Source organism: Bos indicus x Bos taurus, chromosome 14 (genome assembly GCF_003369695.1).
Source record: "Bos indicus x Bos taurus breed Angus x Brahman F1 hybrid chromosome 14, Bos_hybrid_MaternalHap_v2.0, whole genome shotgun sequence".
Taxonomy (NCBI): Eukaryota; Metazoa; Chordata; class Mammalia; order Artiodactyla; family Bovidae; genus Bos; species Bos indicus x Bos taurus.
Window position 1 is genome coordinate 66,257,324 of NC_040089.1, and position 12,631 is coordinate 66,269,954.

At 45.3% G+C, this 12,631-nt stretch overlaps 1 protein-coding gene across 2 annotated transcripts in view; it reads left to right on the forward strand.

Annotated features, from left to right (window-relative positions):
• Positions 1-372: 372 nt before the first annotated feature.
• NIPAL2 (NIPA like domain containing 2) overlaps positions 373-12,631 on the forward strand; it is a 91,194-nt gene continuing 78,935 nt past the window's right edge. The window contains exon 1 of one of the 2 annotated variants that reach the window (XM_027561463.1): positions 373-592. In XM_027561463.1, coding sequence (XP_027417264.1) covers positions 458-592 — 135 coding nt within the window. In that variant the 5' untranslated portion in view covers positions 373-457. The remainder of the gene's footprint in view (positions 593-12,631) is intronic. The other variant, XM_027561464.1, reaches the window with a different exon arrangement.

Sequence of the window (12,631 nt, forward strand, 5' to 3'; positions counted from 1 at the left end):
CGACTCAATGGACATGAGTCTGAATAAACTCTGGGAGTTGGTGATGGACAGGGAGGCCTGGCTGCTGCGGTCCATGGGGTCGCAAAGAGTCGGACACGACTGAGTGACTGTACCGAATTGAATGTCTCCTTTCACTCCTGTTCACTTTAAAGTGTTGACTCGGCGCTCCTGGGCTTGGAAGCGTTTTGGCCTTGAGCGCATCCCGACCCCGCGCGCAGAGGGGCCCGGCCCGGGAGGCCGCAGCGCGGGAAGGCCCCTGGGGCACCTGGCACCGCGCGGGGGCGGGAACCAGGTGGCCCGGGCGCGCCCGCTTTGCCCGGACACCGAGCAGGAAGTGGCTCCGGCGCGGCCCGGGCGCGGCCTCCGCAGGGCGCGCCTCCTCCGCGGCGCCTGGCGGGTGCGGCTGGGCCGGGAGGCGGCCGGAGCCAGAGCCCCGGCGAGCGGGCAGCGAGTGCTCATGGCGGCGCCGGCGCCGGGGGAGCCCGGGGCCGCCGCCTCGGCCGTCCTGGACGAGCTGGCTCGGAACTTCACGTATGGGGCGCAGGGCGCCGGCAATGGCTCCCTGTCGGGCGCGTGGTACCGCCGGAACCAGGTAAGGTCCGGCCGCCCCGCCGCCCGGGGGGGGACCGGGTTGGGGCCGCCCTCCGGCCGACGGTCCCGAGGACACCGGGCTGCCCACGTGGGCAGAGCTGACACGCAGTTTCCACACGTGGACCTCACTGCCCGGCGTTCGGGAGAGCGGGGAAGCCCTGGGCAGCAGCCCCCGGGAGTGGGTCACACAGGCCGGCGGTTCTGGGCCTCTGTGTCCCCACACATCCCTCCTCTCCAGCCTCTTCTCCCAGATGGACTCTAAGGCGTGTGGGGGCAACCCTCCTCCACCCGTATTCGCCCCCAGGATCATTTTACAGTTAAAAACATGAGTGACACTGTTTCTCAGAATCAGAGAACTGGTTCAAGGCCACCAGATAGCACCTCTGTGCAGATGCTCTGAGCGTGACTGTGTGTGTGTGTCCCCAGCGTGTCAGCTCAGCTCCTTCCATTTCCGCACAAGAACACTGACATTCTCAGGTTGCAGTTGCCAGACTCTCTCCTTGCTCACCGGCCCTGTGGGAAAACGTCGTCAGCCTCAACAACGCCCATGTACGCTGGAAACACACATTTAACAAGATCAAAGGGGATTGGAGCTGCCCATTTATTTCAGGCTTGGTTTAAGAGCAGGAGGGGGGAAAAAAGCCCTTCCTCTAGCCACATTTATATTCTTTCAAGAACGAGCAAGTGGTCTTGATATGGTGGATTCCAGGCTCCCTTCTGTTTTCATAATGTGTTACTTTGTTCTTGTTCTTTAACAAATCAATAGGTCTTTTTATTTTACAACAGTGTAATTATAAAATATCTGTTGTTGGTCTAAATCAGGGGCTTTAACCGTAATCAAACACCTGGAAGCCTTTATGCTTGCCAAGTGTTTTGAATGTTAGTTTCTGAAATGTTAGAATTTTGTTTTCAAAAATTTAGCTCAGAAGATAACTTACTTATATAAGGACAAAATAAACGTGTCCACCTTATTAGTTTTCAGCAGAGGAGAGAATGTCACTTTGAGTGTGCTTTACCACAAAACATACTAAAACAGGAAAAGTGAGAGGGCACTGAGCCTATTAGATTCCATTTCTCCTTCCTTCTACCAAGAAGAGTTACAAAGACTGCTTTTCATGGGGAGTTCTTTGAGCATATCTGTTATACTATGCTTATGCTAGCTTATGTTATAAAGCATATTATAATATGCTAATGCTAGAAACAGTCCCAAGAAAAGTCAACTGATTTTTTTGGTCTTTTTGGTAAAGGAATTAAAGAGTTAGTAAATGTGACCTGAGATGGCATCATCCAAAACAGGAGAAAACATTGTTTGCAGAGCGGAAATCTCTGTAGACATTAGTTTTCTTTAATGGTTCCTGGAATTCAAGATTGTCTTGGCTCTCTGACACCGAACATAGCTTATCATGTGACGTAAATGTGAAAACTTAACTTTATGTTTGCAAGGCTTAACTTGCCTTTGACAGTATAGGTTTGTACAGGTTAGAAAGAGTGTATCAGGAATATGCTAATTGAAACTACTCAGTTGACACGTGAACCATAGCTAGTTTGAGGTAAGACTGTATCAACTTTTCCCATTATTATGCAGATTTAGACTATCTTATAAGATTTTGGGATTTTAACTTTTCATTGATTGCATTTGTTTTTAAGCAAAAGTAAAACTTGATTTTTAAAAATTCATTCAGCAAAAATTTTATTGAGTGCCTCTTGTGCTGAGCAGGCCAGTAGAAATAAAATGGAATCTAATTTTTCTTTTCTTTTTGAACATTAACTGATTATGTACTGTGCTTAAGTCGCTCAGTCGTGTCCAACTCTTTGTGACCCCATAGACTGTAGCCATGGGGATTCGCCAGGCAAGAATATTGGAGTGGGTTGTCATGCCCTCCTCCAGAGGATCTTCCCAACCCAGGGATTGAACCCAGGTCTCCCATATTGCAGGTGGATTCTTTACTATCTGAGCCAGGAGGGAAGCCCTAACTGATTATAGATAGCTGCAAATGGGAGTGGCTTCAAGAAAACGAAATAAGGGATATAAGTTTAGGACTTCCACACTCAAAGTTAACCATGGTTATTGGATGGTGGTTTAGTCACTAAGTCATGTCCAACTCTGGTGACCCCGTGCGCTATAGCCCACCAAGCTCCTCCCTCCATGAGATTTCCCAGGCAAAAATACTGGAGTGGGTTGCCATTTCCTTCTCCGGGGGATCTTCCCGACCCAGGGATCAAACTCCGGTCTTCTGCATTGCAAACAGTACTCCTGCATGCAGATTCTTTACTGAGTGAGCCACCAGGGAAGCCCTGATTACTGGATAGCCAGAGTTTAAATTTTATTACTACTGAAATACTCGGACAGTGTCTGTTCAGTGATAGCTCAGCTCTCTGTGGTTTTTTAAGAGATAACCATCAGATCTGATAAATTAACCTTACTCACAGAAAAAGAGCAACTTCCCTGAAACACATTTCAGGTGACAGATGAATATTTAACAGTGCCTTCTTAGAATCAGTGACATCTAAAGCAAAGATGTGAGTGGTTTTAGAGGAAGAAATCTCCAAACAAGTAATAAGTGGGAGTTCAGAGGGGAAAGTGTTCTAGGGAATCAGGGAAGCAAGGCTTTTGCCCAATCTGCATCATTTAGGCATCTGCCTATACAAGTATAAATGCAATTAAGTTCTGCCAAGGTATTTTCTTTATGTTTGATCCACAAGTTTTCAGTAGAAAAAGATAATGCTTCTAAGATTATTATTGAACTCCCCACTTTGTATAAAGCACTGTGGAATATTCAACACAGTCTTTAGACACAAACTCTTCCTTCCTTCTTGTTATTAGATGCTTGGGGAAACGAGCTATGTAGGTAACTCTAAAGCAAGGCAGTATGTTTTAAGTGTCATGTGAGGGATATAAAGTCCTTTGGGAATTCAGAACAAGGTGGGTTTTAGCAGGGGCCATCAGGGATGTTTTCCAGAGAGGTGCTATTTGAACTGGACACTTAAAGACAGAGTTTCATTAATGAGAGTTCACAGATGGAAGGCATTGCAAGAAAGGAGAAAGTCTGCAGACGAAGGAGCAGCCCACATGGTCTGGACAGGTGCCCTTCTGAACGTTTTTGTACGTAGAGTAGAAGTCAGTGGCCGTTCTGGTTGCAGTGGAAAACTGACAGTGACCGGAAAGTGGAAGTACAGTTTCAGGTCTTAGACGTCAACATGAGTTGCCTTGAAGGACAACAGGTTAAGATGTCTGGACTCTGACTGGTAGACAGTGGGGAGCCAGTGAAGGTTTTTTTTTGTGAACAGAGAGTGAAGCAATCAAAGCAAATTCTGCTGCTGCTGCTGCTAAGTCACTTCAGACGTGTCTGACTCTGTGTGATCCCATAGATGGCAGCCCCATCAGGCTCCTCTGTCCCTGGGATTCTCCAGGCAAGAATACTGGAGTGGGTTGCCATTTCCTTCTCCCAAAGCAAATGAAAGACATTTGAATTAGAGTTGGCAGTGTGAAGGAGCCTCAAACAGGCCAACTGTGGACTGAATCCAGCCTGTAGATGTGTCTTGTGTCAAACTGCACAGAGGTTTAAAAATGTTTAATACATTGCCAACATTTAAAAAATGAGTATGTAAGGTTTCAAATTTCCATGATCTTTTTAAACATCAGAAGTGCTAGCAACTTGGCCCTCTTCCCCACATGATAACTGTGAGGGGGAGTTCACAGCGCAGAACATCTGTGCTCCCCACTTGGGCTGCCCCCCTGCTGTCTTCTCTTTTACCTACTGACCCCTGTAGGTATTTAATTTGCAACAAGCGTCAGAGGCTGTTGTCTAGTTTCTGCTGTCAACTAGCTCAGTGCATGTAGGCAAGTCACACTGGGCTTCAGTTTTCCTTGCTGGTAAACTCATGCTTAGAATGAAAGACCCACAGTCTTTTTCATGTTATCTGGTTGAATAAATAAGTGCTAATCCAGCAAGGCTGTAGAGGGAATGGCCAGGAAAGAATGAACGTGGGAAATATTGTAAAGGAGGGGTTTCGTGGCTGTTTCTTTAAGTTTATGCACGTTGCTAAATGTCTAAATTCAAAAAGATACTGTCAGAAAGGTTTCTTCTGCATAGGGTGGATGAAGAATTCAGATTTAATGTCCTTTGTTTGAACTTTTGATTTTCAATGGCTTGAATTTTTAAAGTCAACATATTTAAAGGAAAATTGATACATCTTGGCAGGGAAGAGGGGAATGGAAGAGACTGACATTTGTTATGCATTTGCTATGTGACACTTTATAGCTATTATCTCATTCGAGCCCCCCAACAACCTTGTAAGATATGTATTATCCTCACTGTTCATGTAAGGAAATTTGTGTTAAATCACTTGCCCCCAGATCTTACAGCAAGTAAGGTCTAAACCTAACTGCAGAGCTATTTTTATTCCATGCCTGAAGGCCATTGCTTAGAAACTAAAGCTTGAAAAGAATGTGGTAAGGGAAATGAATATGGCTTGTCTCACTGGACTAAAGAAAAATCACACTGCGTTTTATAGTGCCCTTTTATTGATTTTGCTTTGCTACCATTTATCTCTTTTCTGCTGGTCACTGCATCTGATTGCCTCTTAGAGACAGAAAAGTGTCAAAACTTAGAAATACCAAAGGGCGAGGTGGAGGTTACTGGTCCTTTCCATTTCATTCCCAAGAAAAGCCTCTTTTTAAATTTTGTTTATACTTATTGACCTTTTTTTTTTTAAGCCTTCCTTATATAGCCAATGTGGCATTTCCCCTTTACCAGGTTTTCTTCAAGAGGTACAGTATAAGGCAGCAAAAAGGAGGAAGGAAGAAATCAATTACCTCCAAGCAATTGTATCAAAGCTTTTCTAACCATTATCATCATTGTAGTCACCCCATGGTCCTCAATTGAGGAACAGATTCTTAATGCTGTCGTGAATTTGTCACACCACATGTTTGCATTTAAATCTACCTGTCACTCTCACTCTTTGTGACCCCACAGGCTGTAGCCCACCAGGTTCCTCTGCCCACAGGATTCTCTAGGCAAGAATGCTGAAGTGGGTTGCCATTTCCTCCTCCAGAGGATTTTCCCAGCCCAGGGACTGAACCCGTATCTCCTGCTTCTCCTGCATTGCAGGCGAATTCTCTACCACTGAGCCACCAGGAAGCCGATTCCTACTAACTAGTTATAAAGTTGCATTCATGCAGTCAGCTAAGTTCAGGCTGTGGGAAACTTCTCCAGTTTACAGGTTTATGTGGCTCAGCTTCTTCGCAAATCACTTTTACGGGGAGATAAAAGGGGGAGAGCAAGGATAGAGATTCTCCTTGCAGATTAAAATACAACTAGAAGAGATATTAGACAAAACAGACAGTCTCCCTTCACAGTGTTCAGGGATGCACACTTCTGTGGTGAAACCGTAAGGGAAAGGAAGGAAGTGATTGCCACGAAGTCAGACCAGGGTTTTCTTGGGCAACGGGAGAGGCTGTGATGGGATGAAGCAAAGGGAGGGCTTTGGGTGGGCACCCAGTTTCTGTTTCGTGATCTGGATGCTGTTATGAGAGTGTTTGCCTTATAATAATTCATTTTAGTAATTTGTTTGTCTATATCATTTTCTTTGCAGTTGCCTGTATCTATTATATTCCACAGTTTAAAAATGTTTAAAAATATTATCAATGCTATGACTGTTCAACTTGCTTGTTTTACCCAGATAGTGTGGGAAATGGTACGCTGTATTCATTTTGTTTGCTTAGGAGAATTATTTAAACAATTTCTTTTTAAAGTGTTGGTGATTGTTCAAATTGGCATTTGAGAGTTTACTGTGGAAAAGATGACTTTCCCCTAAGCTATCCATTTTGTTCTAGGATAGGGTGTTTTAAAAAGCTTGGCCTCTTTACTAGATGTGTTGGCAATTTTCTTAATTTCTCCAAATCTTGACTTTCTCTATCAAAATGGTAATAGCAATAACACTAATAACACTATATACCTTATAGGGTTGATGTAGGAATAAAATAAGATAATGTATATCAAATAGTTAGCAGTGCCAGACACATAGAAAGCACAGAATAAACACTAGCTAGGGACTTCCCTGGTAGTCCAGTGGCTAAAACTCCTTGCTCCCAAGGCCCAAGTTCAATCCCTGGTCAGGGAACTAGATCTCACATGCCACAGCTCAAAGACAACTAAGACCTGGCCCAACCAATTAAAGGTAATCTGCAAAACTGTTTTTCAAAACTAGCCATTATTAGAAGTATTACAGTCAACCTATGCTACAGGAAGTATCATAAAATATATATTTCTAATGATTAGTCATTACTGAATTTCAGTCAGTTCAGTTGCTCAGTCGTGTCCAACTCTTGGCAGCCCCATGGACTCCAGCACACCAGGCTTCCCTGTCCATCACCAACTCATGGAGCTCACTCAAACTCATGTCCATCGAGTTGGTGATGCCATCCAACCTTCTCATCCTCTGTCATCCCCTTCTCCTCCTGCCTTCAATCTTTCCCAGCATCAGGGAAAGAGTCAGTTCTTTGCATTAGGTGGCCAAAGTACTGGAGTTTCAGCTTCAGCATCAGTCCTTCCAATGAATATTCAGGACTGATTCCTTTAGGATGGACTGGTTGGATCTCCTTGCAGTCCAAGGGACTCTGAAGAGTCTTCTCCAACACCACAGTTCAAAAGCATTAATTCTTCGGCGCTCAGCTTTCTTTATAGTCCAACTTTCACATCCATACATGACTACTGGAAAAACCATAGCTTTGACTAGATGGACCTTTGTTGGCAAAGTAATGTCTCTGCTTTTTAATATGCTGTCTAGGTTGGTCATAGCTTTTCTTCCAAGTAGCAAGCGTCTTTTAATTTCATGACTGCAGTCACCATCTGCAGTGATTTTGGAGCCCCCGAAAATAAGTCTCACACTGTTTCCATTGTTTCTCCATTTATTTGTCATGAAGTGGTGGGACTGGATGCCATCATCTTCATTTTTTGAATGTTGAGTCTTAAGCCAACTTTTTCACTCTCCTCTTTCACTTTCACTTTCTTCTTTTTTTTTTTTTTCCCCTCTTTCACTTTCATCAAGAGGCTCTTTAGTTCCTTTTCATTTTCTGCCATAAGGGTGGTGTCACTTGCATATTTGAGGTTATTGATATTTCTCCTAGCAGTCTTAATTCCAGCTTGTGCTTCATCCAGCCCAGCGTTTCACATGATGTACTCTGCATGCAAGATATATAAGCAGGGTGACAATATACAGCCTTGACGGACTCCTTTCCCGATTTGGAACCAGTCTGTGGTTCTATGTCTGGTTCTAACTGTTGCTTCCTGACCTGCATACAGGTTTCTCAGGAGGCAGGTCAGGTGGTCTGGTATTCCCATCTCTTGAAGAATTTTCCACAGTTTGTTGTGATACACAGTCACAGGCTTTGGAGTAGTCAATAGAGCAGAAGTAGGTGTTTTTCTGGAACTCTCTTGCTTTTTCAGTGATCCAGTGGATGTTGGCAATTTGATCTCTGCTTCCTCCACCTTTTCTAAATCCAGCTTGAACATCTGGAAGTTCACAGTTCATGTACTGTTGAAGCCTGGCTTGGAGAATTTTGAGCATTTAACTCATTGCAAATGGAAATAAGAGAAATTTTGTCAATTATTTGATGCAACTCTCTTTTCTTTAATCCAGAACCAACTGTTTCTCTACCTCCACTGCCTTCCTCACTCCATTTGGTGTTTGGCTCCCCTTCACTCTCCAGACATAGTCACATTACAGAGCACTTCTTGATTGCAGTAATTTCCTAGTTGGAACACTTGTCATCTAAGGCAAGTGTACTAAGGCAAGGATTCCCCCCATGTCTTCTGCCTCTTTCCAGACTTCTGGATTGGGGAAGGATAGAAGTGTGGCCCTGGGAACAGCTGACAGGATTTGGTGTCAGAAGTGTGATGACATCTTCAGATGCTGACGGTAGTTTAACCGACTAAGGACCAGCACCCCAGCTTGGGAAAGCTCATGGTGTGTCAGCGTTAAGACTTAAATGCTGTTTATTTTAGCTTGGGTGTTTTGGTTTGTTTGTTTTGGCTTGTTTTTTTCTCAAGGTCCAGTATTCCTCCACTCAGTTCACGCCTTTTATATTGCACTTTACGTAAAGTCAGAGCTCTTCAGCACTCTGTCCTGGTCCACAGCCCAGAGGCTAGCAGGTACCACTCCACTTTCCCCTCCACCTAGTTCTCAGCACGTGCACACCTGTGCGTTTATTTCATCTTGTCACTTGGCCTGATGGCCACTCCCAGCGTGTTCTCCTGTCGTCTTTAGCACATGCCAGGAGATGCAGAGTAAACACAGGCTTGTGTAAACACAGGCAAGCTTATATTTAGTCATGAGCTCCACACCTCACCAAATATTGTGTTTGTCCTGGCGTGGCTCCTTCAGAGACCCACCCTGGTCTTGGCGGGTTGTTCCGAGGTCTGCCAGCAGCCTCAACTCTGTGGCTCCCTAAGCCACCCCCTCACCTTCTCAGCACCTCTCAAATGGTTTCCCCGTTTCAGTGACCTGGGCCTGACCTCTGTGGCTTGCAACAGGGGTCCATCTCTCTTCTGGCTTTGACACTTGGCTTCCCGATGAAGAACGCTTTGTAAACTAAGAGGCTTTGGTTGGCGAGTCCCTGGAAATCTAACTTTAACTGGCTTAAATAATAGAGGAAATTAATCAGTCTGGATGACATGGAAGGCCGGAAGAACTCCGGTTCCACACCAGCCTTGATCCACAGGCTGCAGTCGCATGGCAAACACAGGGTCTCCCTCTCCTCTTCCACTTCTGTTCCTCGGGGCTGTTGATCCCACTTTTTGCAGGCTCACCCCTGTAGCCTTCATCCTGCCTTTTCATTTTCAGGAAGGAAAGCTTGACTTTCTCCACCAATGAAAATCCATTGCCTTTAGTCTGACTGGACAAGGTTAGGTCCATATCCTTTCCTAAACCAGTTGCCAAGGCCCAAAGAACATGAGCCCTTGGGAAGGGCTGGATGAAAAAGAGGTCCTGTAGCTAGGATGAGAGATACTACGTGGCCCTAACAGCAGTGACCACTGGGTAGGCTGGAGTCCTCCTCCTCTGGTTCACTGTCTTCTTGGGCAGCCACCTCTCCCCCCCAGCTCATCAGAGACCTTCACTTTCTACATCCTGCCTCAGAGGAGCAGCCCCAGAAAAGTCACCCCAGTGTGGCCCACCTTGTCGTTGTGGGTGAACCAGAGCAGTAATCTCCTTAAAAGCTTAGTTATAGGATCAGTTTCTGAAATATTTTCCTTAGCGTCAACTCTAAGCTGTGACTTATCTCTAAATTCTAGACTTACCACCCTCACTCATGCTCTCTCCCCCAAGAGGGGCTTCTAGAAAAGCCTCTTGTCTTTCTGCAGACAGAAAAGTCAGAGGGTATCTGCTGGCAAAAGGAGTATCTCGGTCTTGCCTCTACCTGCTTAGTGATGTCTTTACCATCAACAACCACCTCTTCAGAAGGCAGGAGCCTCCTAAAAGTTTAGTGGATTTAGGTGAAATAGGTGTGGTATGTGAGTGCAACGCTGTATGGAGTCCTAGAAGCCACGTCAGCATTGCTGATAATGTCATTCAAGGTTGAGGTCAGTCCTGTGAATTCTGGGAGGTCTTTATTTCCTCTTCAGCCTCTGGACTTGCAGGGCTCTGATTGTTCCAGGGCTATTTGGGAGACAGAGATACTCTGTTCCCTCATTACAGCCCACACTGAGTTTGATCAGCCAGTCAACAGTGACGGCCCAATGCAGCCAACATTCCACTCAGTAAAAATCACAAGTAGAGAGCCCTTCTCAAGAGCGTTGGGCAGTGATACCAGAGAAATCGGAAACATGGACTCTGTCCTCAAACTGTAGCCATATATGGGGTGTGATATATGTAAATTAGATCACATATCCATTATCCAGGGCTTCCCTGGTAGTTCAGCTGGTAAAGAATCCGCCTGTAATGTGGGAGACCCCAGTTCAATTCCTGGGTCAGAAAGATCCCTTGGAGGAGGGCATGGCACCCCACTCCAGTATTCTTGCCAGGAGAATCCATGGACAGAGGAGCCTGGTGGGCTGCAGTCTGTGGGGTCACAAAGAGTTGGACGTGACTGGGCAACGAAGCGCAACACAGCACATACTTTATACGGGGCTTCCCAGGTGGTATTAGTGGTAAAGAACCCACCTGCCAGTGCAGGAAACAGAGGCACAGGTTTGAGCCATGGGCAGAAAGGTCCCCTGGAGAAGGGCGTGGCAACCCACTCCAGTATTCTTGCCAGGAGAATCCATGGACAGAGGATCCTGGAGAGTTACAGTCCATAGGGTCACAAAGAGTGCACACACACAGGCATACATTATACAGTGTACAATGTGTGTGTGTGAAAGATGTAGACAGAGAATGAGAATGCCTTAGAAATACTTGAAAAACCACAGTTGAAGGACTGGTGTGAAGCTGCCCTTGCTTATACAATCTGATGGACTGCTTCCATTGTGCTTCCAGGACTAGCATAGTACAGTTACATAATTGTACGTGAAGAGAGCCAGAGCAGAAGAGGAGACAGTGTGAAGTGCCTTTGGATGTGACTGCCTGAGCCGCGGCAGTGGAGAAACGAGTGGTTCTTTGCGAACAAGGTACAAGTGGACCCCCTGTCACAAGCGGCGGCCACAGCCACGAAGTCGAGAATAGTCCTGAGTTCCATGCTCAGCATTTTATTAGACTTCTGAACTGTTCTCTCAGACCCAAATCACAGTCACCATCTATGAGTTCTTTGGGTATCAGAGGTGGGCTGACCATAAGGTGGGTTGGGACCTGGTTGCTGGACCAGTGGGATGTGAGAATTTTGCCAGGAAAGGGGGAGCTTGGGGTTAGGGGGATTTATTTGGTTACGAGTACTGGCCCTTTAGAGGCAATGGAGTGTCCAGGTCACAGTGTCCCAGAGGAGAAAATCTGCACTTGATTCCTGCCTTGATGTCAGAAAGATCTGGTCTGGTGGGTGGAGAGGGCCGCAGGAGTCTCGGGCAGATGCGTGTCAGTAAGAGGCAGTGTCACTATCTCTCCCCCATATCGAGGCAAAAACTCACCCAGGGGCTGGGGCCTGACATACACAGTGGAGTTTAGTCTCCAGGAGGATGGAGCTGGCAGAATACAGCCCAAGTTCAAGGCTGGCATTGCTCTCAAAAGAGTCATGCACTCTTGAAACCCAATCAGGTGCGGGGGAAAGAGCTGTAATTCAGTGAGCTCCCAGGTTTTCCACCTCAAGGGAGGAAGCCTCTCGCGCATCCTGGGATTTCCCTGCAAAAGGCAGCCGGCAATCCTGCTTCTTTGAAAACAAAGAATGACCAATTTAGTTAAATTATTATTAAGAGTATGTTCTTAAAAAGCTAAAAAAAAAAAAAAAAAAGAGTATGTTCTTGCAAATTTGAAAGGTATGGGACCTCATATCTGGATGCAAACAATAGCATTCTTTGTGTTCAGCATGTCAGTCCTTGTTTCAAAGATCCCCTTTCCAACGTTAAACAGGATTGATTTGTTTTCTAATAGACCCAAGTTTAAGATTTCCTTAAGTGATATCTCACCTTTCTTGACTATTGTTGTTCTCCTTTTAATGAAGTGTTAAAAGCCCCCAAAGGATGTCTTATTAAATTTTTCCCATAAATTTGTTCTGCTACAACTTAAATTTCTCAAAAACAACAAACATGGTGGCTTAGTAAGCTAAGTAAGGCTTATCGTTAATGGGGTTCAGTTTTTTAAGATAACAAATGTATAATCATGTAAGTAAACGTGTTCCCAAGTAAAAGACAAAATGTAGCAGTGCTTAATTGTATGGGAAGGCAGTATGTTGGGCTTTTCTGCCTGGGTTTTTGAGGTTGATTAAAAATTGGCATAGACTAGCTTGTAGAATAGCAACGATACGCTGTGTTTTGTAACCCTGACCTTTTCTGTTGGCTTTAAATCACCAGATTTGGACCCAATGCTATGAGACTTTCTCAGGATAGAAAGGCAATAACCTTATGGCGTACAAAAACCAAGATAACAAATTAAAAATCTCTTCTGGAATGAAATT